At 47.2% G+C, this 25,973-nt stretch overlaps 1 protein-coding gene across 2 annotated transcripts in view; it reads right to left on the bottom strand.

The window, feature by feature from the left end:
- Positions 1-25,973, bottom strand: part of TSPAN10 (tetraspanin 10) — a 68,525-nt gene that overhangs the window by 24,104 nt on the left and 18,448 nt on the right. For both annotated transcript variants that reach the window (XM_069199780.1, XM_069199779.1), the window contains exon 2: positions 15,496-16,151. In XM_069199780.1, the coding sequence (XP_069055881.1) occupies positions 15,496-16,151 (656 nt within the window). The remainder of the gene's footprint in view (positions 1-15,495; positions 16,152-25,973) is intronic.

Below are 25,973 nucleotides of genomic sequence, written 5' to 3'. Positions count from 1 at the left end.
CTTTAACGTTTACATGGCTCCGCTCGCAAACATCGTCCAATCACACGACCTCAACATTGTCTCATATGCCGATGACACCCAGCTGATCCTCTCCCTCACCAAGGACCCCACCAACGCCAAAACCAATCTTCACAAAGGAATAAAGGCCATCGCCGAATGGATGAAGAACAGCTGCCTGAAACAGAACTCTGACAAGACTGAAGTCTTCATCCTAAGCTCCACCCCTTCCGCCTGGGACGACTCCTGGTGGCCTGCTACACTGGGAACCGCACCGACACCCACCGACCACACATGCAACCTGGGGTTAATCCTGAACTCATCGCTATCAATTACCCAGCAAGTCAACGCCGTCTCGTCCTCCTGCTTCAACACCCTCTGTATGCTTCGGAAGATCTACACATGGATCCCCACCGGAACCAAAAGGGCAGTCACCCAAGCCCTCGTAAGCAGCAGACTGAACATCGGCAATGCCCTCTACGCAGGAACCACTGCCAAGCTCCAGAAAAAACTGCAACACATACAGAACGCCTCCGCAAGCCTCATCCTGGACATCCCCCGCCACATCACAGCCCACCTGAGAGATCTGCACTGGCCCCCGTCAACAAGAGAATCACGTTCAAGCTCCTCACCCACGCTCACAATGCACTGCACAACACCGGACCAGAATACCTCAACAGATGATTCTCCTTCTACACCCTGACCCGCCAGCTTCGCTCTGCTGACTTTGCCCACGCCACCGTTCCACACATCCACAGAACGACCACCCTGGCAGATCGTTCTCCCACCTCGCTGCCAGAACATGGAACACTCTTCCTATCCACCTGCGACAGACAGGACCTGCTAACCTTCAGGAGACACCTCAAGACTTGGCTATTCGAGCAGTAGCAGCAGCCCCCCCCCCAGTGCCTTGAGAACTTCACGGGTGACTAGTGTGCTTTACAAATACTATGATTGATTGATTGATTGAGGTGAGGAGCATGGGCGGGAAGGCAGACTTGGTTCCAGGCCCAACTCCCAGGGGGCCTGCATACCCACCCAGACTGTGTCTATGTGCTGCACTGCTAGTGCCCGGCTTCGGATGAAGGCAACACAAGTGGCCTGACTTATGTACCCTATCCCGCTCACTCCCGACTCTATGATATGCCACTTTAGACACTACTGCGCAACAACTAGGGTACCCAGAAGCCACTTGGGCCTTCCCCTCTTCATCCCATTACTGGGGTGTTCCAAAGCACTTGGGACTTTGAGGAACTCTCCTCCTTTTCTTCCCCCCAGTTGTGCATCGCTCTCTGTTGCTCACTTCTGCTGCTTGAAACGGGGGCGACTCAGGGTTGGATGTCATCCAATGTAAGTACATCTTTGTTGTCCCCACACCTAGACGTTAATGCTTTTCTGGGCAACAAGTGTGTGAGGTGGCTCGGTAGAGATGGATGAGGGAGACCAAATTACGTGAGGAATATGCACCAGGGATTTTGTGACCCCGCCTCACCTGTTTCGACAACCAGGGATCGCCTGACATTGATCCAGTCCTCCTCCAGTGAAGTACCACAGATTAATTGCTAGACACTCTGATCCTTCTCTGGCCTCTCCGCTCTCTACACCTACAGGCAGTGACCCAACCTCCCCCTGGATGCTTGTATTGCTGCATGCCGTAGCAAGCAGGCCAGACTCAGGAAACAACTGCTTTGCTCACTCAGTGACAAGCATGGGGAAAGATAAGGCTGTGAAACCTCATCCCTCCCAGCTACACATGGACCAGTTCACCACTTCGGCTGGAGCAACAGGAGGCGATGGCTTGGACAAAAATGTACCTGCAGAAGGGGATCTCGTAAAATTATACAGGCCATCCATGCCTCACAGGGCGCAGTTGAGAAGAAAATTGGAGAGACATGAGTGGACGTGGCACTCCTCCGCCATGACCTTCTGGGATAATACCAGCCGCGTTATAGAAGCAGAGAGGTGTCTCTCCAGGGTTGAAGATGAAGTTTCTGACCTCAAGACCAAGGTCGCTCGCCTCCTCACTAGTACGAATGAACTCCACCACTATGCGGAAGATGCAGAAACATTGCTCTAGGCATAACAATCTACACTTCATGGACTTCCCAGAGGACACAGAGCGCACCAAGCCTGATGAATTCTTGGAGGAATAGCTCAGATCCTGGGTGCTAACTGCTAAACTGTCCCCCTGGTTTGCAGTGGAACCAACTCAAAGAGCACTCACTTCTAAAACTCCTATGGGCGCTTAATATCGGCATATGATAGGGCAGTTCTTTAACTTCAAAGACACCAGACCTCCGACACCAGAACTCTAAAAAAATTTATTTTCCTGATTACAGTAGTGAGGTTCAGGCCAGGCGTCAGTCTTATAAATCTGTCAAAGAGAAACTCCGGGTCCTTCAGCGGTCATATGCTCTTATTCTAGGCACACCTTAAGGTGATACACAGATACAACCTACTTTTTTTTAAACCCCTGAGTCGGCATGGGAATGGCTTATAGAAACAAAACAGCTACACTGGCTGGCCTGCTCTCCACCCCGGTTGACTGGCCTGTTGTCCAGGGTCGAGAAGGACATGGGAAGACACCAGAAAATAGCCCATACTCCATCTTGCCGTGGGAGGAGCAAAACGCGGGCTGCATCAGTCTTGCCAAGCTCTGGCTCCTCAGTACCACCACCACTGCAATGTTCGGATCAGTCTTCAAGGACTGGCGGGCCCCTATTCCTCACGTCCAGCTGATGAAGGGCTGTAGTCAGAAATGACTGAGTCAGACACCCTCTCCCATTTAGTGAAAGCATGTGAAGCTCTTCTAGGTCCTGAGCCCAGACTTGACACACCAATCAACTAACTGAGCAGCTCACGACCGCTTGCGCAGAGGCAGGCACCGAACAGTATTAATCCTATATTCTGGAGGAGTCCACCACTCCACACCAGTCTATGACAAATTTGTTCTAAGTTGGTAAATGAGTTTTAGGGCAACAGATTCTTCTTGGGGGGAAAGTATGGGGTGGGGGAGATAGAAAGAGGTGGTTTTTTTGCCATAACATTACTATGATTTGGTTTTATTGCATGTCTCTTGATTTGTTTTCTTTCTAGGTTGTCACAAAGTCCTATCAACACCCACCCAGTCATGGCTTCAATATACCTAGCCACAAATGCACCACACACAGCACCTGGCCCCTTTTGTGCAGTTGGTGCACCCTCAGCCTTCAGGTGACTCATGGTCCCAGCCTTCCCATAGCCCTTATGAAGTTATGTCATGAATGTAAACGGTCTCTTCAACCGGATTAAGCATTGCGCTGTGTTGCATTGTGCCCAACACTTTCTCCCTTCCATCTTAATGCTGCAGGAGATGCACCTGATGGGAACGAAATGTCTATTTGTAGCACAATAGGGGTTCGATAGAGTCTATCAAGCTGGCTTTACACAGGAGTCCGGCGGTGTGGCAATTTTGCTGCACCACACCTTCCCCTTAATGACTGCCCAGACCTGGGCAGATTGTCAAGGTTGTTACCTCGCCCTAACGAGTACAACGGATGGCTGCCCATTGAACATTCTCTGCCTCTATGCTTCCCCTACTGCACTAGACTCCTTCCTAGCCGCACTCCTTGGTGTTCTAGCCCAATTGCCTCTGGGTCTTACGGTCATAGAGGGTGACTGTTATACGGTCCTAGATCCTCCGTTGGACTCCACTGGTCCCCCATCAGATGTTCGGCAGCAAAGAGCTAATTCCCTACACAAGTGGATGACCACCCTTGGTCTATGCGACATATGGAGAATTTGTAACCGCAGACAGAAGCAGTACATGCATAGTTTTGCTGTGCATCATACACACGCACGCATAGATATGCTCGTTATGCCAGCTACCCATGTTTGTCAGTTTCACAGATGCAGATACTCTCACGAGGTATCTACGATCATGCCCCATTGCTCCTCCGCATTGGTATAGTGGACACTACCCGACATTCTATGTGGCAACTCAACACTTGGTATCTTCAAGATGCAGCATATACCCAAGGAGTGTGGCGCAAAATCGTGGCATACTTCCACACTAATGCAGAGTCAGTCCAGTCAATGGTTGCTCTCTGGGCAGCATGCAAGGTTACTATTTGAGGGTATGCCAAAACACTCCTTAGGCAGAAGGAAAAAGTACAGTATGATCGAGTTACCCAACTTGAAGCTCGCACCTTTCACTTGGAGATGCAGCTGTCCGGTGCCACTCACAGTACCATTACCAGGGAATTGACCCTGATTCAAGAGGCGATTAGGGCCCACTCACTAGAAGTAGCAAAGAAATGTTGGCGTGCCTCCACCACACAGGTATGCGGATGTTCAAAAATAGTATGTTATTATACTGGCTGGCTTAATGACCCCCCAGACGGATGGAACATAACTGAGATTGTGGACCGTTGGGACACATACATAGCTCCTCCCTAGACATTGCCCAAGTGTTCGCTGATTATTATGCAATTCTATACACGGTCATCCCATGTCCCAATTCCAAAAGAGCAGCCCCCATCCTTGACGAGATACACCTGCACACCCTTTCTAGCATTGAACAACGAGAATTGGATCAGCCCGTTACACTAGAAGAGGTTGGGAACGCAGTCTCAGCTACCCCATAGAATTTTATACTCAATATAAAGATATCCTCACTCCTCATTTATTAAGCCTTTATAGGGAGGCAGCCCAGGTGGGCTCTTTCACACTGAGACCTCGATCAAGCCACCATTGTGGTCATACTTTAAGACGTAACCACCATCCATCTCCTGTGCCGATTACAGACCCATTTTTCTTATCAGTGGGGAGGTCAAGATCTTTGAAACCATGCTGGCCAACCGCCTACAACAAGTTCTCTGGTCTTTAATCCATCTGGGACCAATGCGGTTTCATGCCTGCCAGGGGTATAAAGCACTGTTTGAGGTGCTTGCACATGGCACTGGGCCACAGTCACTAGAAGCAGGAACTCACCATACTGGGATTCCCACATATTATGGAGTTGTATTGTGGTTGTGCCATTTCCAAGGTGCTTCCGGAAGTGACTCGGCTGATGTTCTGTGGGTGGAGGGCAGTGCAGTGGCATACAGGGTGGTGGAAGAAAATCACTCAGCACACCTCTTTGTGGGACGAGAGGTAGTGGCGATGGAGGGGTTCGCTCAAAGGGACACCATTGGTATCACACTCTTGGGCGACGTCTGGGCAGGCACACATCTGGCCTTCTTTCAGAAGTTCCAGTGGACATACACATTATCCAAAATGCAATTCCATAAGTTCCTGCAGCTGCACCCGCATTGCAAGTACATATCCCCCAGATACATCAATTCCAGAATTCAGCCATATGGAGGCTAAAATAATGATAGGGGCTCTAGATAAAGGAGTTCTCGCACAGATTTATCGCACTCTCATCATTATTGTCCCCAGGACATTACATAACCTTAGAGCCCACAGGGAGAACTGGCTTCGACCTTTGGATGATGAGGATTGGTGAGACACATTAAATGGCCCCACGGAGTCCGTACAATCTCCTCCAGGCTCCGCTTGGTGCAAACATACTATTTACACTGAGTGTACCCTACCCCTGCCAAGTTGTTTCGAGCAGGCCTTTTAGCCAGCCCCATGTGCGGTCATTGTTCTCACACTCCGGCAGATTTCTTTCATATGGTCTTGCCCCATAATAACATGCTATTGTGAGGCGGTGTTTACCAAGCTTTCAACTGTATTAAACCTGACACTGCAACTTTATCCCCCCTTGATTCTGTTGGGGGTGGATGATAGAGTGGAGGGCTCTCGGGCTGACAGGGGACTGCTGGGAACCACCCATGTGGTAGCTAAAAGAGACATTGCAGCCCATAGGAAGGCCCCCAAGCCTCCGACGCTATTGATATGGCGATGAGGAGTAGATTGGTGTGCTCAACAAGGGAGGCCGGTGTACGAGGCAAAGGGATGTCCCGCTAAACATGCAAAGATTTGGAGTAAATGGTTTGGGACTACGGGTGTGGATGCTGAGTTGCTGCAAACATACTGCACTTACAATGTTCTTTATTCCCTTTTGTGATGCTTTAACCACCATAATGCTTCTGCTTCTGATTGTAGGTGATGGTGACAGGGGCATTTTGGGGACTGCCAATGTGACTTGTTGTTCTGCTAATAAAACAATAAAATATTTTTTATAAAAAAAAAATATTTTAGACCAAAATGACAAAACTTCAATCAGTAGAACCAGAGAAATACAATTTAAAAGTTTCAAGCAAAAGTAGTGCCTTAAAGCGCAAAGCCCCAACTGTGGTTATCTGGTTGTGCTGGAACAGGACAAAATCACAAGTAAAGGCAGATTGCGATGTATATGCTGGGCAGGTACAAGGACCAAGTTAGGCCTGCTGAACGAAGTACATTAAATCCTGGTTTACTGAACATTGCCAGATGCTGCCTTGAGAATGTGTTGCTGGGCGGTGGTTTCAAAGAGCTTCTGAGCCATTATATGGAGTCCTGCATCATGTCCGAGGATACCATTGATGAGGGGCTTACGATGCAAAGGCCTGTGCTGAGGATGCGTCACACAGTGGCAGTTCCAAAGAGCCTACCAGCTGCAATGCGTGCGAGATCTAGAGTTGGGGATGTGTGCCTTTATGGCTGTCAGGATGCCAATGACGCGGTGTTGGTTCTGCTTCACAGGTCACATCTGGGCTGCCAGAGCACTTTTAGGCCCAATTCCAAGGGTCCAGGTGGATGGAGCCTTTCCTCTCCCTGCGATTCTGTTCTGGAGGCCAGCCAATGATCCCTTGGAGTCACTCTGGTGGTCCTCAGGCAGCAGGGCAGTAAGCAACATTGTAGCAAGGCAACAGAGTACTAGTCCTTCTTGCAGAGCAGCACAACAGTTCTGTGTACTGAAGTATTGTATCTAATAGTCCAATATTTATACGTGGTGCCCACTTCGAAGTAGGGGAAGCTTCTGGATGTTTCAACCCCCAGAGGAGTCTGGTATTCTCTACCTCCCTGCCCTGGCCCCCTTCTCTGGGGCTACAAAAGACTAGTGCCAAACCTTTTGTGAGTGTTCCTGAGGCAGAACCTTTGTGATGTGTATGTGTGGTAGGTGACATCAACTCCCCATCATCAAGACAGAGACGGCCCATCCTGCCAACACCAATTGCCAGCTACACCTTTTCATGCGACCTAGGATACAGGCTGCAGGAACCAAATGGTTAAGACGAGAACATGCCAGCTTTTTAAAAGTGGCATTTTCAGAATTGTGACTTAAAATTCGACTTTACCATTAAAGAATATCTTAACTTTCAATTCTTTAAACACCAAACTCTACATTCCTATTTGCTCCTACTCGAAAGATGTCACTTATTATATGTGATAAATTAATCCAATGTTATCTATGAGAAAGGATTGTCTAGTAAGAAACACATTTAGACGTTTTTCATTACCAGGACTTGTAAAATGTAAAAGTGCATGTCTAACTTTTGAAATGCACTGTGCCCTACCCTCTCATCTGTTTAGAGCCCACCCCAGGGGTGACATTTGTATTAAAATGGGAGGTTTGGGCCTAGCAAGAGGTTTATCATGCCTGGTCGAAATGGTAGTTTAAAACTGCAAACATGTTAAAAGGTTATAATGTAGGGTGTAGAACATAGACTGTTTAAGGAGAATGGAATGTGAGAGGATTCCATGGTTGGGAGGCGGTTGGCAGGGGTGAGAGAACTGACAGCTAATGAAGATGTTGCTGTATTTATTCATATGCTGGGGCTGAATAAAAAAGACTTAGGCCCTCATTATGACCCTGGCGGTGTTGCACCGCCAGGGCCAACGGGGGCGGGAGCACCGCCGACAGGCCGGCGGTGCTCCCTTGGGCATTCTGACCGCGGCGCTTTGGCCGCGGTCAGAAATGGAAAACCGGCGGTCTCCCGCCGGTTTTCCGTTGCCCATTTGAATCCCCCCGGTTCGCCCGCCAGGAACAGGATGACGGTAGGGGGTGTCGCGGTTCGCCCGCCAGGAACAGGATGACGGTAGGGGGTGTCGCGGGGCCCCTGGGGGCCCCTGCAGTGCCCATGCCAATGGCATGGGCACTGCAGGGGCCCCCGTAAGAGGGCCCCGCTAGTATTTCACTGTCGATTACGAGCCGGCTTCATGGTGGGAAGGTCGTTTTCCCCTGGGCTGGCGGGCGGCCTTTCGGCGGCCGCCCGCCAGCCCAGGGGAAAAGTCAAAATACCCGCTGCGGTCTTGTGACCGCGGTACGGTATTTTGACGGCGGGACTTTGGCGGGCGGCCTCCGCCGCCCGCCAAGGTCCGAATGAGGGCCTTAATCTAAAGGAGTACAGTGTATTTTTCACAAAAGTGGCGACAAGATGAAAAAGGAAATAGTAACATCAAGGAATCTTCAGTCGTCAGCCCCAGCTGTGTTCATTCAAAAAGGATTTCTACTGCAATTACTTTTGAATGGCAGAAACGAAGCGCAAATTGAAAGATTGGAGGAACTGAACTTAAGGTCATGGTGCATTTATTGTACAATTTTAAAATTTTATCTTATTGAAGATCGAGTTTTGTAAGTGTCAGTTTCTGTGCTTCAACGTTCCTTCTGGACCTCTCAGCTGCATTCGACACCATCTGACACCACACTCTACGCACACTTCTCAACGACGTAGGAATCTGTGACAGACCCCTGGACTGGATCACCTCCTTTTCCGTTGTCCAGTATGGTCCTGATATCGTTGGTGGCGGCGATAAGTGTGGTTTCGGTGCTGTGGTTGCTGCCGAATCCGGACTGGGGTGGGTCCAGTGTGTTGTTCTCTTCGAGGAAACAGGTCAGTTGTTTGTTGACAAATTTCTCTATGACTTTTGCCGGGAAGGGGAGCAGGTAGTACTTGAGGTCCTTTTGGCCCACCTTGGGTTTCTTGAGGAGGGCGTTGATCTCGGCGTGCTTCCAGCTCTCCAGGAAGGTGGCGGTCTCAAAGGAACTGCTGATGATTTTCCGGAGTTGGGGTGCAATGATGGAGCTTGCTTTGTTGAAGATGTGGTGAGGGCAGGAGTCAGATGGTGAGCCGGAGTGGATGGTGTTCATGATTTTGATGGTGTTGTTGTCATTGGCGTGGGTCCAGGAGAGCAGGAGGCTGGTAGGTGGTGAGTCTGTGGTGTCGGTAGTTGACGGGGGGTCTGAGTACTGAAGCTGTCATGGATGTCTGCGATCTTGAGGTAGAAGAAGGTGGCTAGGGAGTCACAGATGTCTTGTGATGGCGGGATGTAGTTGACATTGGAGCCGGGGTTGGAGAACTCCTCCACAATGTTGAAGAGGTCCTTGTGGCTGTGTGCGTTGTTGTCGATGCATCCTTTGAAGGCAGTTCTCTTGGTGATTCGGATGAGTTGGTGGTGTCGGTGGATGGCTTTCTTGTAGGCTGTGTGGTTGTCCAGTGTCTGATCTTGGCGCCACTTCTTTTTGAGTCTTCGGCAGGAATGCTTAGATACTCGGAGGTCGGTGGTGAACCAGAAGGCCTTTCTGTCGGTGCCTCTGTTGGAGGGATTCTTGATCGGGGTGAGAGTGTTGGCACAGTCGTCGATCCATAGCTTGAGGTTGCGGGCTGCTCTGTCACTGTCGTGGTGTTGATAGGTGGGCTCCAAGACAGGGTAGTGATCAGTTGGTCTTCGGTGACCTTGATCCATCTGCGGTGGGGAATCCATTGCGGGTGATGGTGTGTTGTGGGCTTCTCGAAGGAGAAGTGGATGCAGCGGTGGTCAGTCCAGTGGAGTTCGGTGGTGTGGCTGAAGGAGATGTGTTAGCTGGCGCAGAAAATGGGGTAGAGAGTGTGTCCTGCGGAGTGGGTGGGTGTCGCGACAAGCTGCTTGAGGCCGAGGTTGGTGAGGTTGTCGAGCAGGGTGGTAGAGTTGTTGTTGTTGGTGTTTTCGAGGTCGAAGTTCAAGTCCCCGAGGAGTATGTAGTCTGTGGACGCAAGAGCGTGCATGATGACGTCGGTGATGGAGTCGCTGGACTGCTGTCGGGCCAAGGGGTCTGTAAACGAAGGTCCCTCTGAGGGTGGTGTTTGGGTCGGTGTGGATCTGGAAGAGCAGGTGTTAGGTGGCACCGAGGGTGTCTTTGGTGCTGTTCGCGATTCTGAGGGTGTTCATGTGGACGACGGCGATGCCTCCTCCTGGTTTGTTGGTGCGATCCCTGCGGGTGATCTTGTAGCATGGCTATGGTGATGTCGGGTGCTGGGGGGGGGAGGGGGTTCATCCAGGTCTCGCTTAGGAAGGCGACATCTGGCGAAGCTGAGTCAAGTAGATTCTAAAGTTTGATGGTGTGCTTGTGGATGGAGCGAGTGTTGAGTAGGATGAGGCGTTGAGTGTTGAAACGACCGCCATTAAATAGGCGAGTGGAGAGGACAGCTAGGGGGCAGAAGCGGGGGTGGAAACGGTGTGAAAAAAAGGGGGCAGGGCCACAGGGGCAGCAGCAGCGGGAATGCAGTGAGAGAGAGAGGAGGGGGCGGGGCCACAGGGGCAGCAGCGGCGAGGAAGAGGCTAACGCAGAAGCAAAAGGAGCACCAAAGGGACAGACACTGAAGAGAAAGCACAACAGAGAGCAAAGCAGAAAAAAAGGAGGAGAGAGGCAGAGGGCAGCTTATTAGGAAAGCAAAGCTCTCCCACTAGACACCAGGGATGAGGTGCAGGCAGAAGCCTGTGTGTGGAGGAGGGCCTCGAGCTCCTGACAGGGGTCGGAAGTTCAGAGGAACAAGGGCTCTACTTACAAGTGGAGCTACGGGAGGCAGAGCAGTTCACTGACCAGGTTACAGTGGTATTGCTAAATGGGGAGACTCTTTTAAAGGATGTTATGACTTTAGTGAGAAAAGCAGAATTGAATGGAAGCTACGTGTAATTGCAGTACTAAGTGAATTTCCAAGTGTTTTTTCAGGAAGTGTGGGACTGCTGAAAGACTTAACTGAACTAAAGTCATCAGCTAAACTATTTATACACAAAGTAAGACATATTCTGTTTTCAATTAGAGCAGACATTAATCAGGAGATAAATGGATTGGTCACAGATGGCATTATTGAACAGGTGGAATCATCTGAATGGGTTTTACCTTGGTAGTGGTCAGAAGGTCTAATGGAAAGGTAAGATTATGTGTTGATCTTCGAGAACTAAACAAAAATATTCTTGTGGATCAATGGAATGTTTGGTTATATTAAGGGTGCATGTTGATTTTCAACTATGGATTAAAATCTGCTTATCACCAGGTGCAATTGCATCCGGAATGAAGGAAACTGACAACTTTTATTACTTCCATAGGATGTTTTCAATTCTTTGGAGTCCCATTTGGTTTGGCATCAGCTGTGGCAATGGGTCAGAGACTCATGGGCAGTATGTTTGATGGAATCGATAAGGTAATGTTTTTCAAGGATGACATACTTATAATGGGTGATTCTAGAGAAGAACATGACAGTAAGTTGCAACAAGGCCTAATAATTCTAGAACAAAAAGGAGTGACAGTTGAATTTGGAAAGTATAAATTTGTCAAAAAGGAGGTCACAGCATTAGTGGAAAAGGAATTAAACCTAAACAATCATTGGTTGATGCAATTTATAATGTTCCACCAGCTTCTAATAAAGATTATGCTAGAGCATTTTTAGGCCTAGTGGAGTACTACTCTAATTTTGTCCATAACTTTGCTGAAAAAACATATGGCATCACAAATTTACTCAAATATGAGTTTAAATTCACATGTCTGCTGAATGGCAAAAGAGGTTTACAGACCTTAAAAATTATATTTGTGAGGTTCCATTCTTGAAAGGTTTTGATCCTAAGTACAAGATTTTCATTACTGGGGATGCACCCAAAAAGGGATTAGGAGCTGTACTCTCTCACTTTGATGAATATGAAAATGAGTGGATAGTGGCTTTTGCCTCTCAGGCTTTGTCACCTGCGGAGGAAAGGTATTCTGTTATTGAAAGAGAGACATTAACTTGATTATGGGGTATTACTAATTTTTGCTAAAAACTGACCACAAACCTTAGAAAAAGGTTAGCATGTATGTCAATCAGATTGTTGGATTTGAACTACAAAGTGTACTACATTCCTGGAGTTAATCACAGCATAGCAGGTTTTTAGGCTGCATGCCATTACCTACTGATGAAAGTAGTGAACAGTGTTTTAGGTAGCACATACCTGGAGTTCATAAAAGGATAGCAGGTTTTTAAGTCACATGCCATTACTGGCTGATGAAAGCAGTGAACAATATTTGATTGATGGCTGTGTAGCAGCTGTGTCTGATAAAGAAATGTTGGGCATCGACAGGAATGAGTGGAAGGCACAAATGAATATGGACCAATCCATGCAACAAATTCTCAAATATGTGAATGATGGATGGCCAGAGAAAAAGAAAATAAACAGATTTGCCTGTGTTCTGGGAAGTACAAAATGAACTAAATGAGGAGAAAGGGGTATTACTGAGGTGTTGAGGATTTATACAACAGTGTGGTTTACCTAAAACAATTCTACACATTTGTCATGAAGGACAAGTAGGTATTTCAAAAACAAAACTGAGAATATAAAATATTTATTGGTGGCCAGGTTTGGATGGTGCTATTGAAAGAGTGATCTTGGAACGCAACAGTCCGGACAAGACACTCGCATTTCATCCACCATTGCTACCCATATTTTGTCCCAATATGCCTTGGGAAAAGATAGGGATAGATACTATGGGCCCAATGGAGAACGACATGGCAGAAAAGAAATACATTATTGTAATTATGGATCACTTTTCAAAATGAGGAGAAAGTGACATAGTCAAGAAAGTGGACACGGAACAAATTATACAATTTCTAAATAAAGTATTTTTAATGGAAGGTTTGCCTAAATGTATAATATCAGATAATGAGACACATCGGATTCAGATAAGTTTAAAATCTTTGTAGAAAGAAATAGTATCTTACACAAGACCACATCAATGTATCATCCTGCAGAAAATGACCGTGTGGAGCAATTTAATAGAGTAATCAAGGGTTCCATACAAAAAGCATTAGTAATAACCTGAAATTGGAAATGGAAGTGCTGAAAATGTTATGGGCTTAAAGAATTATTCCCAATCAGAGTATGAAAAAAAGTCCTTTTGTTCTGATGAGAGGGTGGGAACCAATAAGCAAGAACGTTGCATGGATACCAATGGCTAAATTAGCTGAATGGTCTCCAGAAAATGCAAAGAAAAAGTTAATGGTGGCCAAACAAGCTTATAAGGATAGTTATGACAAACAGCAGGTTGTAAAACTAGTTCCGATAGGGATAGAAAATTGGGTGAAGTGCCGATACCAACAAGATAATACAGAAAAGAATAATCAAGGTGGTAGAAGAACAACTTGTAAACCCCAAAAAATGAGGATTTTATTTGTATATAATTTAAGTGATTTAGTAAGATAACCGCTGTTGGTTCCTTAAATCTAGGAGATTTATGTATAATTTATATTGCATTAGTAGTTTATTTGTGTTTGAAACTCAAGATATATATGCATACTTTGCATTTTGAACTTATTAATGTTTTATATTAACATGTTCATACAGGAATTTATGCTTGTTTTTTTCTTCATTTTGTTTTTTAAAAAGGGGAAAGATGTGTGGTTGTGGGTTAAAATGCAAGCTGTAGAACAGACAATGTAATGTGAGAGGATTCCATGGTTCGGGGGCATTTGGCAATGGCGAGAGAATTGCAGGTGAGCTCTTGAAGATGTCACTATAATTATTCATATACAGGGGTTGAATAAAGACGACTTAACCTAAAGGAGTACAGTGTCTTCTTCGCCACAGACTGCAAATGCGGGCATGAGGCATGTTTATAAGGCTAGCTAAGTGGGTGGCACAATGAGTGCTGCAGGCCCACTAGTAGCATTTAATTTACAGGCTCTGGGTACACGTAGTAGCACATTACTGGGGACTTCCAAGTAAATTACATTTACCATTTGGGTTAAGTCAATGCTACCCCGTTTTCTGGAGGAGAGAATACAAGCACACTGAAACTGGTTAGCAGCGGTAAATTGTGCACAGTCCTAAGGACAGCAAAAACAAAGTCAGCAAAAACAGGAGAATGGAAGGCAAAAGGTTGAGGGAAAACCACACCAAGGATGTCAGGTCCAACACTAGTCTGCTCTACTGTTCTCATTTTAAGAGATTTAAATATGGAGTGCCTCTTGGACCATCTCTGGACTCTCCCCTCCACCAACCCACCCTTCACAAGATTCAATATTTACTTCACCAGACATGCTCACCTGAGTTATTTTTCTGGATTTCAAGCCTACACCTATACAGATGATACACAACTAATTATTCACTTGGATGTTCAGTCCCTCGAGCATCAAAGCTCTAGAAGTCTTCCCTCCAGCATCAGAGCTTTAGCTAACCTGTCCTATTTCTGCACAAATCTTGAAACTTGGCAATTCTGTTCTTCTTTCCTTTTATAGATAACGTTTTGGCTACTTTTCAAGGTCACTCTTTGCACTCTAGGGTTTCTTATCCTTTCATTGTGAAGAAAACTTGTAATAAAGGTTAAGTTCTGCACTTTACCTCACCCTTTCACAGTCGACCTTAAACATAACCTTAAACGTCATGGTAAGTTTTCATATGGGAACAGTACTGAGAAATCAGTACATTTTTTTCTGGATGAAAGAAGTGTAGTTTGAATAAATGAGACGAACCTCTCTAGTCCTACCAGGCATGCTCTTACTGAAACCTACAGAATACGTAAAGCAACTGAACATTAGATTTCTATGCCGACGAACTAAATATACTCCTGGCAATCCTCCAATCAATATTGGTATTAACAATAAATTTGCAATGGGCCAGAAGCCTGTAACATATACATTTGAAATCTTGCTGAAAAAGTAGACATTCTCCTGACAGGCCAGCAATAAATAAATATTAGTTTTAACAATAATTTGGAATGACGCTATGCATATGTGAGTGACATGGTAGTAAAAATGTTATTTTCAGCATCATTAGCAAATGCTCCAATGCCCAAATACTTTATAATTAACATGGCATTTGAAAAGCTTTTATTATAGGCAAAACAATAAACGGCTTGTTTTTTTTTTTACACTTTTCTTCATAGATTAGGTGTGGCCCTCTCTTAAATGAAAGTGCAATATTATTTACTTCGATTTTGAAACTCTCCCGTAAAATGTAGAATTGATCTCAGATATAATGTAGTTAAATGTTCAACCCTACAACTTGCTGGTTCACACCTAGGTTTTTGTACTTTTAAATAGATGACAACCCAGGTGAGATCACCGTGGTTGTGGACTTATCAGGTGTTGTTCAAAATGCACTGGTGGAGATTACTGGTAAAAATATTGAGTACTGTTTCAATTGAACCACATGCTTGAAATAACTGGATGTAATTGATAAAACATGTTAAATGAGGTAGTTTAAGTGTGACTTGCCGAGATAACAATTGTAATGTGTGTCTCATACAATATCAATGAACTCCATGCCTCAGACACGGTGAAAGCAAGTGTTTATACTCACAGATTGAGTTTCCAGTCTCGGTAAGACTCCACTCCACAGCACTCCAATCCTAGTTGGATCTCATCCATGATAAATTTCATATCTGCATCATCTTGGTAGCGTGCAATCGCCAGCTGCAAGGAGACACCCAGAGATTTGCTGATCTGACCACTCAGTGAATAAAGTACTATCCCAGCTAGAACCTGCAGAACCACAAAGACGACAACGGCGATGATGAAAAACTTTAGCAGACAGGCGTTCTCCCTGAGTGCCCCCATACTGCCAGTAACAGAAAGCACAGACATCACAAGGCCCAACAGGACAATAAACAGCATGGGGTCACTGCCCAGGTGCTGAATCCTCTCCCAGACGAGAGACTCCTTGTCGATGAGCCCCCAGATCCCCACGCCCAAGATCAACAAGCCCAACACAGAGAACCCAAAGTTGGAGAAGAAGAGGGTGTACTTGGCGCAGCAGCTTTCAGGATTGCATGAATCCAGTTGATGCGATTGCAGATCAAGCAGGTGCCACTTTTCCAAACAGGGGTCCGAAGCCCCATAGCCAGTTGAGTATCTTGTATCTTCCACTGCAGATTCAACCTGAATGTTCTCGAACTTCAACTCATTCGTGGATCCCTGCTCGTCATCTTTACCAGAAAAGTGTGATGTTCTGTACTCCTGAATCAGTAAAAAAACAAAACAACAGTTTTTGAAAAAAAATGTGAAAGCTGTGGTTTTTAAAATGCACTGAATACTTGTGGATAGCAGGTTTCTATATTCTCCCAATGTTTGAAGAGCAAGAGAAAGAGAGATGAGAGTGGACGAAGGAAAACATGAAAGATGCAGGAGAGGAGGAAAAGTGTTGAAACAGTGAAAGGGGAGAAGTTTAAGGAGGTAGGAAAGAGAAAGATCTTCTTTTGGGCTCAGTCAACAATTCAGGCTTTATTCAATTCAAGTAAGATGTCCTAGGATAGCCCCCTCACTACGTGTTCAAGGACATCATTTCCAGTCCTGGAGTTTTATGTGACCAACTGATACATTCTTGTTATTGTATTTGTGATTTGCTTCTGGTGCACTAATTAAAATAACACACCGGATTACTACAATTTGTATAAGTTAAAAGCCTACAGCTAGAAACGGTGTACATTGTGGAAACTATAAGACCGATGTACACATTTTCTTCGATTTTGTTTTTTCTATTTGGATTCTTTTTCAGTTCCAACTTGTTCATTCATTGTACAATCAGTATGTTATGGTGCATTTATTTAAAGCTGAAACCCAAACAGGCAGCCAAAAACTCGGTTTTGGTTGGTTCTGTATCAAAATGGCCTGGGTAGGCCCAAGAAGGCCAGATCCATACCAAATTTCACTACATCCATGTGAGATAATTGTACATGAAATAAATATAAATGGCCTAATTTACTTACCTCCTTATTATCCTCCGAATCTGCCAAATGACTCCCGCTAACGATACTGAACACCTTTTTTTAAACACATTTTTATTAGTGTTGATTCAAAGTTAAGACAATAAAAGACAGCATGTGCACTATGGCACCACACAGGGTGGCCATGTTCTCAGCAGATCAATGAAAGGAATACAGAATGCCCAAGAAATCAACTGCATACTATACGCATCAAGGTAGGAACAATTATTGGGAACTAGGACCGGCCATAAGAATGGGAGGCGTGGGGGAGAAAGACAGAAGATAATCAGCCTGGGGAGATGCGGGGGGGGGGAGGGGGGGGGGGGGAAACTCAGCCGTAGTAACCCCCCCCACCACCACCCAATGACTAACCCCCAAATACTTGCAGCATATAGGGGCTCATCCATTTTCAAACTCTGACCCAGCTCTCAGAATGTCTATGTGGGGCATCATCTGGTCCTGGCTCCCTGAGACCAGTTGGGGAATGGGCTCCAGCAAGACCACCTCCGACATGCTATTCAATATTTCCCCCAACATTTACACATCCCACTTGGCATTTTCATCCTTGTGTACAGTTCGCAAGAGTCTCTCTTATGCCACGCCCCATTCTTGCATATCAGCTAGCCATCTACCACTCATCGGGCTGCGGATTGTGTCCAGTGTATGGCCACCCTTCCCTTAGCCAACACAAAATCCAGTAGAGCAAATTTATGGTGGATTTGAACCCCACGTTTAGGCATCAGTAGCACTCCAAGAAAAACAATGTTTCACTGAAGTCTCCAGCGACACTCGAGTGACTCCCTGTAATACCCTCAGGTCATCCTCCCAATATTCTTGTAAAAGCACCGTAATCGCTGATCATATGAGGAGAGGTTGCCGGTTTTGCCCCACAATGTGGGCAGTCTTCTGCATGAGCTCTATTGATCATGTGTAAATTCAAAGGGTTCAGGTAGGCTTGGTGTAAGTAATAAAACTGCGTAAGCTTGAACTTTGAATTACTTGCAACCTCCTTGACCTGGGCGAATGTTGTCTTCCAGGCTCTACATGAGGGGCTCTGTCAGTGCCTCCATCCAACTAACCCAGACCGCTGTCATGTCAGTATGGCGATCCTCTTTAAGGGCTCTGTAGGAACGCGAGCTCAGGCCTCAGGATGACCCAGGTTCCAGTATTACCTGTAGTGTCCGATACTAAGGGGGTCATTCTGACCCTGGCGGTCATGGACCGCCAGGGCCAGCGACAGCGACAGCGGGAGCACCGCCAACAGGCTGGTGGTGCTCCCATGGGCATTCTGACCGCGGCGGTACAGCCGCGGTCAGAAACAGGAAACCGGCGCCATGGGGATTCCGACCCCCTTACCGCCAGCCTGGCTCTGGCGGTTTTGACCGCCAGAACCTGGCTGGCGGTAACGGGTGTCGTGGGGCCCCTGGGGGCCCCTGCAGTGCCCATGCCAATGGCATGGGCACTGCAGGGGCCCCCTAACAGGGCCCCACCAATATTTTCACTGTCTGCCAAGCAGACACTGAAAATCGCGACGGGTGCAACTGCACCCGTCGCACCCCTTCCACTCTGCCGGCTCCATTCGGAGCCGGCATCCTCATGGAAGGGGGTTTCCCGCTGGGCTGGCGGGTGGCCTTCTGGCGGTTGCCCGCCAGCCCAGCGGGAAACTCAGAATGGCCGCCGCGGTCATATGACCGCGGTGCGGTCATTCCGCGGCTCCCGCCGGCCCTGCGGTTACCGCGGCCGGCGGGAGTCAGAATGACCCCCTAAGTGTGCTCAGCGGAGAAGGTCAGCCAGATCTCACAAACTGTACGTGACACTTTGGCATATTGTAGGAACTGTCCTTGGGAAAGATTAAACACATCTTGTGCTTCTACCATCTTCAGGAATATGTTATTAAGGTACAGGTCACCAATGGTATTGCAACTGCCTGCGAACCATTGTATTAGATCCATCACCGATTAGATTTTACGTATGGGTTTCAGCCATAAAAGGGGCAGGAGCCTGGCATAGTGGGCCTGTCATAACACCTGCACTGCTACCTCTTTTCACACTACAGCCACTTGCTGATTAATAAACGGGTGGTTGTCAAGTATATCTACCCCAGCATGAGGCAGTGTTGAAGGTCTGCCTCATCATCCCATGCACCCAACAGTGTCTTCTCCATGTTTTAGCCATCAGAACAGCACTGACCAGTATACTGCAAAAGGCCCGCAAAGTAATACAGTCTGAGGTCCCGTAGCCCCAGACCCCCTTGGTCAGTGTCCAACTTCAGTAGTTCCAGCTTGACTCTGCTGCATGTGCCTGCCAACGCTAAGGACATTAGGAGTTTTTCGAATTTACCTAAGTGTACACGGCATTTTGCATGACATATAAACAATGGGGGAGAAAAAACATTTTGCATAGTGCAACTCTGCCCATCACCAACAGCGGTAAGCAAACCCAGAAACTAATCAGAGGTACTCCCAATTGAGGGTGTTGAATACTTTTTCTATATCTAAAGCTACCAATGCCGCCTCTACTAGGTCACTCTACTATCAGTGACCTAGTGTAAGACATGCAACAACTGCTGCAGATTCATGTGGGTCTTTCATCCTGGTATAAAATGGCACTGGCCAAGGTGCACTAGATGAGTGACCATGCCACGAAGTCTCGTGGCGAGGGCTTTTGCAAAAAAAATTGCATCATCTCCCAGCATGGACAAAACACGGTAGGAGCTGAGATCCAAAGGGCCCCTGCCCGGATTATGTAGCATGACTATCTGCTTTTCACAGATAGTCTGCAGTAATATCCCACATTCTCGTGCCTCTAGGAGCATTTCTCACAGGTGGGGGAGTAGTAGCTCTGAATATATTTGGTAATACTCCAGTGACAGCCCACCTGGGCCTGGCACCTTAAAACGTGCCATCCCCGAAGTGCCTCACCCAACTCTTCCAGTGAGAGCTCACTCTCTAGACCTTCACTCTGTTCGGCTGTCAGATCAGGGAGTGGCAGCAGATCCAAGAAGCTGCATGCCCTCTCTAATCTATTAGCTTCCTGCGTGTCATAAACTTATGAAAGGTGGTCCTGCAGAAGGAGGTAACTGCAACCTGAGACCCTGCAAGGGTGCCATCATGGCTCCTCAGAGAGAGGTCACCGGGGGTGGTCACTCCCTCTTAAGCAACCATGCAAGAATGCTTCCCGATTTATCACCCTCATGATGCAATAATTGGCTAGAGTCTCGCCGAACCTATCGGTCCAGCCTATCCCAGATCTCCTCCACTGCCCTATGAGCTGCCAATAGTGGCCCACTCTGGGCCCCTAACGCTGGAGCATCTAATTGAAGGGCTTCCAGATGTCTTTCCTCCTTCAGCAGTTGTACCTCTAAGTGGAGCCTGTGGCAACCCCTACCTGACAAGCACTCCCCCAATTCGCTGTCCTCAGCTCTATGTGTCGATGTTGACCAGTTGCAGTCAAAGTAGCTGGCTGTTACAGATCTGAGCTCCTTTTGAAACAGGTGACCGGTGAGTGCCTCTGGACGAAGTCTCCACAAGGGCGCAAAGGGTATCCCACTACCCACCTCCCAGCCCAGTAGCAACTGTGCATTAACTGAAAGGAAACTACCCAGTATATGTGTCCACACCACTTGGGTATCTAAATCCACTGTGGCTAGGAATCTGTCCAGGTAGCTTTATGTGTCATGCTTCAGGGCATAGCATGTGCATTCCTTGTCATCTGGATGCATCATGCACCAGACATCTAGACATCTCATCTGTCCCATCACCTCGCTCAGTGCAGCCACCATATTGGGCTTCGTACCCGGTCTGGAGGGGTAATGATCCCAATCACCATCCAGTACACAGTTAAAGTTCCCAGCCCAGAATGGGGATGTTCACATATAGGGAAGGAGTTTGTGCTCTAGATCAAGACAGAAGAACCCATCATCTGTGTTGGGCGCATACACATTCAATAAACACATTTCAAATCTGTCCAGTAGACCAATTAACAAAAGGTATCTTCCCTCTACATCCACCTTATAACTTTGCATCCTGAAGGGGACCTGAGGTGCGACCCAGATGAAGACACTCCAGACATTTCTGGAGTATGTAGCAGAGTAGAATTGCCCCCTCCATTTCCTCTGCACCTTCTCGGCCTCAAACACCACGCAGTGGGTTTCCTGTAGCAGAGCAATCCTGCCATCTGAGGTATGTGTGGACCCTGCATCGCTTAACATAAGAATTAAGTCCATGCACATTATAAGTCACAACTTTAAAGCATATAGCCATATTGTTTTGTGAATCTCTAAATCCTGCCCTGTCCACCTTCCCCCACCGCCCACCATTGTGTCACCACTGCAACAGAAAAAACAATTCAAACTGAAATAACCCATCCCACCCACTGAGTAGACACTCAAGAACAACATTTGTCTTCCCAATCTTCCCAAACCTGCTATACCCACCCAAGTGACTAGTTTACCGCACTGTAAAGATCCTAGCCCTCAAACAACCATCAATCTCGTAAACAGCTCACAACCTCAATAATATAAACAGGGTGTCAGAGCACGACAATTGGGCTAGCCATCGACAGCAGACCCTGTTAACCCCATACACACACCTATAGTGCACCAAGCACGCTTACTCATGACCCCACATCCAATCACACGCACCTCTAACTCCCATGTATGCTCTTGGAAGAGTCAAAGTGTAAAGTGGAGGAGCAAAGGGGGGTGGAGTGACCCTACCAGGCCTATTCAACTCAACACAGTTCCCTCGTGGACCATCATCAACTACCAACGTTGTGAGCTCATCAATGGCATCAGCAACTCTTCCATGGAGGCTCCAGCTGCCTCATGCCCATGTCCGGATTGTATATTTCCTCCCTATAGGGGGGGGAGAACTCCCACCCAGCAAAACTGTGTTTAATGGTGCCCACAACAGCTGAGGCAGCCACCAGGATCACAACTCCTCCATATGCGGTGCCTCCTCCACCACATCCGCAGTGCAGGTGTCTGAGTCAGAGGATGTTACCACCTCTAACAATGCCATTGCTGCCTCTCTCTCTCTGATCTTTGCTACTCCAGATCCAGTGTGCCATCATGCCTGCCCACCACCTGATAAGTGGACCCAGTGTCTCTGCCATCTGCTCCTCCCCGATAGCTGGGAACAGGGTTTTTCCGTATGGTTGTCAGAGGCGCTGGGAGCTGGCGTGGCGATTCTACCATCACCATTGATCTCCAGCCAGTCCCACACCGCTTTGGGGCTGGTGAAGAAGTGCGAGTGGTCATTTTGCAGTACCTTCAATTTTGCGGGCTAAAGGAGCATATAGTGGAGCCCCCTGGCCCTCAATTTTTGTTTAACTCCTCCAAATGTCTGGCACAACTGTTGCACCTGTCGGAAACAGTCAGGAATGATACACATTACGTGGTTCTTAAATTTGGGGTCTCCATCCTGGAAGACTGCTGGAAGATAGCATCCCTGTCTCCATAGGTGAGACCTTTTGCTACCAGTGTGCATTGGGTGGCCCCTGCAGGGGGCCTAGGTGCCAGTGCTCAGTAAGCTCCCTCAGCCATGAAACATGTGGACAATTGGGCTGAGGGAATCGTTGTTATCCAGCGTTCAAGAAAAATTTCTGGACTCTGACCTTCCACGCCTTCTGGGAAACCTATAAAGCAAAGGTTGCAGCGATGTGAGTGACCTTCCGCATCCTCAGCTCTGGCCTACAGTGTGTTTGTTCTGGTTGATAAGGACGCCTGCTCAGCCCACAGAGAGGCCCCTTCCCTCTGCAGTCTGGAAACCTCCTGCTCAATAAACGTGGCACATTCTGCCACTTTGCGTGGATCCTTGCGAAGGATACCCACATCTTGGGAGACAGCCTCAATTTTTGCCTGAACAACCACACTTGAGGCCTCTATTGCATCAAGTAGCTGGGCATTAGTCGGACCCTGTGGTTCCAGCATCCATTCCGGGAACTCCTGTGGCAGAGGGTTCAGCCCTGTACCTGATCCTGGGGCTGTAAATTGGTCGATCTTAGTCTGCTGAGCACCCCTCTCTGGCCTCTCCTTCCCCATGGTGGGCATCGGCTATAAGGGGCAATTCAGTGGGCCACTCCATAGTGTGGAAGAGTACACAAGTCATAAGTGGGGCCCGCTTGCACCCCCAAGTTTTCAGGTGAGTACAGCACGAGCAGTTCTGTGATGTTTAGCGGAGAATTCCCCTGATAGCCACAGCATCAACAAACGACATGGCAGTCGACCCCAGCAGGGATCAGAGCCCACTTGCACCCTAGAAGAAGTGCAGCATGAGCAGCTGCGTGGGTCCGGAAGGGGCGGTCATTCAAAGGTCTCCCACAGTGCAGAGGAGTTGCCCCTCAGTTATGCAGTGGTAGGCGGTGTCTGTCATCTGGTAGTTTTGTGGTAGCAATCTTAGCAGGTGCACCCCACAGGCCGAAGGACCGACCACAGGTGACCTCAGTCTGGAGTGGAGGGAAGAAGTGCTGAAATACCAGGCAACCTCCGCCACTCATCTTACTGGTGCCAGCAGGCACAGAGGAGGTCCCCTGAACCAACAGTACCCTAACAGTACCAACAGGTCAACAGGGCCCCAGGAGGCTGTAAAATACAAACTGGTGTAGGCCCTTGCGTCTAAACAGTTTTCCAGAAATAGCACGATAAGGTACCAGGGCATGCACATGGGTCCCCCCTGTTATGCATGCTAGCATCCACGGCCCTCAATCTAAATGTTCTGTGTTCTTAGTTGCAGCGTGGAGGAGCCGGGTGTCCAGCCAGAAACAAGGGGCAGAAGTATCAGAGTCCTATAGTGGCCGGCCCAGTGCACTTGTCACTCCTCTGTCATACCTCTCTGTGATTAAAAATAAAAAATGCTGAGGTGAGTAATCCCCAAACAAGAGGTGAGGGGAGAAGGGGTGGCCAAGTATGGGATCCGTCAGCGAGCCCCAGCCTGTCAGTAGATCAACCTGGGCAGGCCCACAGCAACATCAGGGGCACTCCGTCCACCAGCTGCAAGGCCCACCACTTCCTGAAGCCCCAAGTACAGCAGCGCACTATCCCACTGCAGCTAGGCCCTCAAGAAATGGCTGCCGACAAGCCCAAGGGCCAACGAGACCCCCACGCTCACCTCCACCACACCAGACTTCCAACGTGAGAAGGGCAGGGGCCACCCACAAGTCCTCCCCCGGACATCCAGCCTCAACTACTGTGTGTACAGGCCTCACTCCTGGGTCGTGCACAGCAGGCAGTGCAGCGGAGGCCAGATCCAGCCAAGAAACAACCTGCTGGTATCACCCCCAGGTAGACCATGCACTCAGTGGTCCACTTCTGCAGATGGCTCCGTGGGGACTGAAGAATGCAGGATATTGGGGCTGGTGGCTTGGGGCCCACAGGATTGTGGCTGCCATCTTGCCACGCAGGCCACCCCCCCAACTATACTGAACACCTTGATTTAGATGTTGGGAGACGCTTTTTTGCATTTCCACCGCACACTGATCATTATAGGATCCATGCCAATTCTGAAAAATAGTTCTATCTCTTGCAGTGTGTTGAAAGAACATAAACGCTCCTTATTTCTTTGTTCCCTTTATGTGTTTGTGTATGGACATTTTGCACCTTAATTTTAATTTCTGGAAAGCACTCCTAACTTTCTTCTTCCACTAACCCACCAGGACAATAGTGGCCTGAGCCACCAATCTTACCACACACACCTTTTTAAATAACAGAGTTAGCTCTATGTGTTTTCTGCCAGAAAGGTTTGTGAATAAAAAACAGCAAATGTAGAACTGCCTGATGGATTACAAAAATGGTTATACTTTCTCACTGAGGTTAGCAATGATTTGACGTTTGTACCATATAATTTCTGTCACAAAAAATCTTTCTAATCCAATGGAAAAGAAATAAACAACAAGGGAAGAGAGTACTTTCTGTTATACCTTTTGCAAGAGTTAAAATAACCATTCACTCCTGAAAATAAAGGTTTCTGTTGTCACCAAATGGAAGCATATTCATTACGTAGTTTGTTACCTAGTGCAGTGATTCCCAACCTTTTGACTTTTGTGGACCCCTAACTTTATCATTACTGGAACCTGGGGAACCCCACTGAATCATTATTGGAATATGTGTTATGCTTATGAAATCCCCTGCTTCTCAATCATATATGGTGTCCTTCGTCCCTTTTCAGTCCCTCAACCTGTTCTACTTCTGGTACTGCCAATGGTGAAATACATTATTTATGGTCAACGACTACTGAAATGAATGTCACTGTTTGTATATTGCAATTGTTAAAATTGTCGTAGGTGATTATCATTTCAATTCATCTAGCACCCCATTGATTCCACACTATTGATTGTATTTAACATGGATACGTAGCTGGTTCTATTGTTGTAGTGGTTCTAGTTTGAAAATAATAAATAATTAAAAAAAATAATACCTGTATATGGCAAAATAAACAATTATCGTGTCAAACTAATTATGCTTTTGTTACATTGTATTTCTCAACAGTTACCTGATAAGAATGGCGTGTATTTGAAGCAGGGCAAAGCATACTTTGGCGTATGAATTGAGTTCACTAATAGTGCTACCTCGATATTGCCGTGCAGGTAATGCTCGATCAATATGCTGAGGCAAACCCATGCTACCACAACCTTTTTTCCTGTTTAGGACTTAACTTTCGGTTATCATTTAAGCACGGAGGTAAAAGAACAAAACCAAAGAAGTGACCACAATCCAATGGACGTCATTTAGGGGTCGCATCTGTGACCCCTGGCTTGCTTCTTGCAACCGCTGGCACGGCCTTTTCGACCTCTGGCCTCAGAGATGACACATTTAGTGCCAGAAACTCCGGGGCAGCTCGTCCCTAGGGACATCGATTGGGGCTTCAGTCTCCTTTTATGGCAATTTTTATTACACTGATAGTGAATAATAGCATATTATTCACTATCAGTACAATAAAATAGAGTACAATTACCTGGAATATGACCCTCCCTAGCTATTGAGGTAAGTAAAACATTTTTACATGGATGTAGTGTGCATGCTTGCAAGTGAGTGTGCTTATGTGAGAGTGTGTGTCTGAATGAGTGATTGTGTGTATGT

The sequence above is a fragment of the Pleurodeles waltl genome, chromosome 7 (genome assembly GCF_031143425.1).
Source record: "Pleurodeles waltl isolate 20211129_DDA chromosome 7, aPleWal1.hap1.20221129, whole genome shotgun sequence".
Classification (NCBI taxonomy): Eukaryota; Metazoa; Chordata; class Amphibia; order Caudata; family Salamandridae; genus Pleurodeles; species Pleurodeles waltl.
The sequence above is the reverse complement of the archived record's forward strand: the minus strand, read 5'-3'. Positions and strand labels throughout refer to the sequence as shown.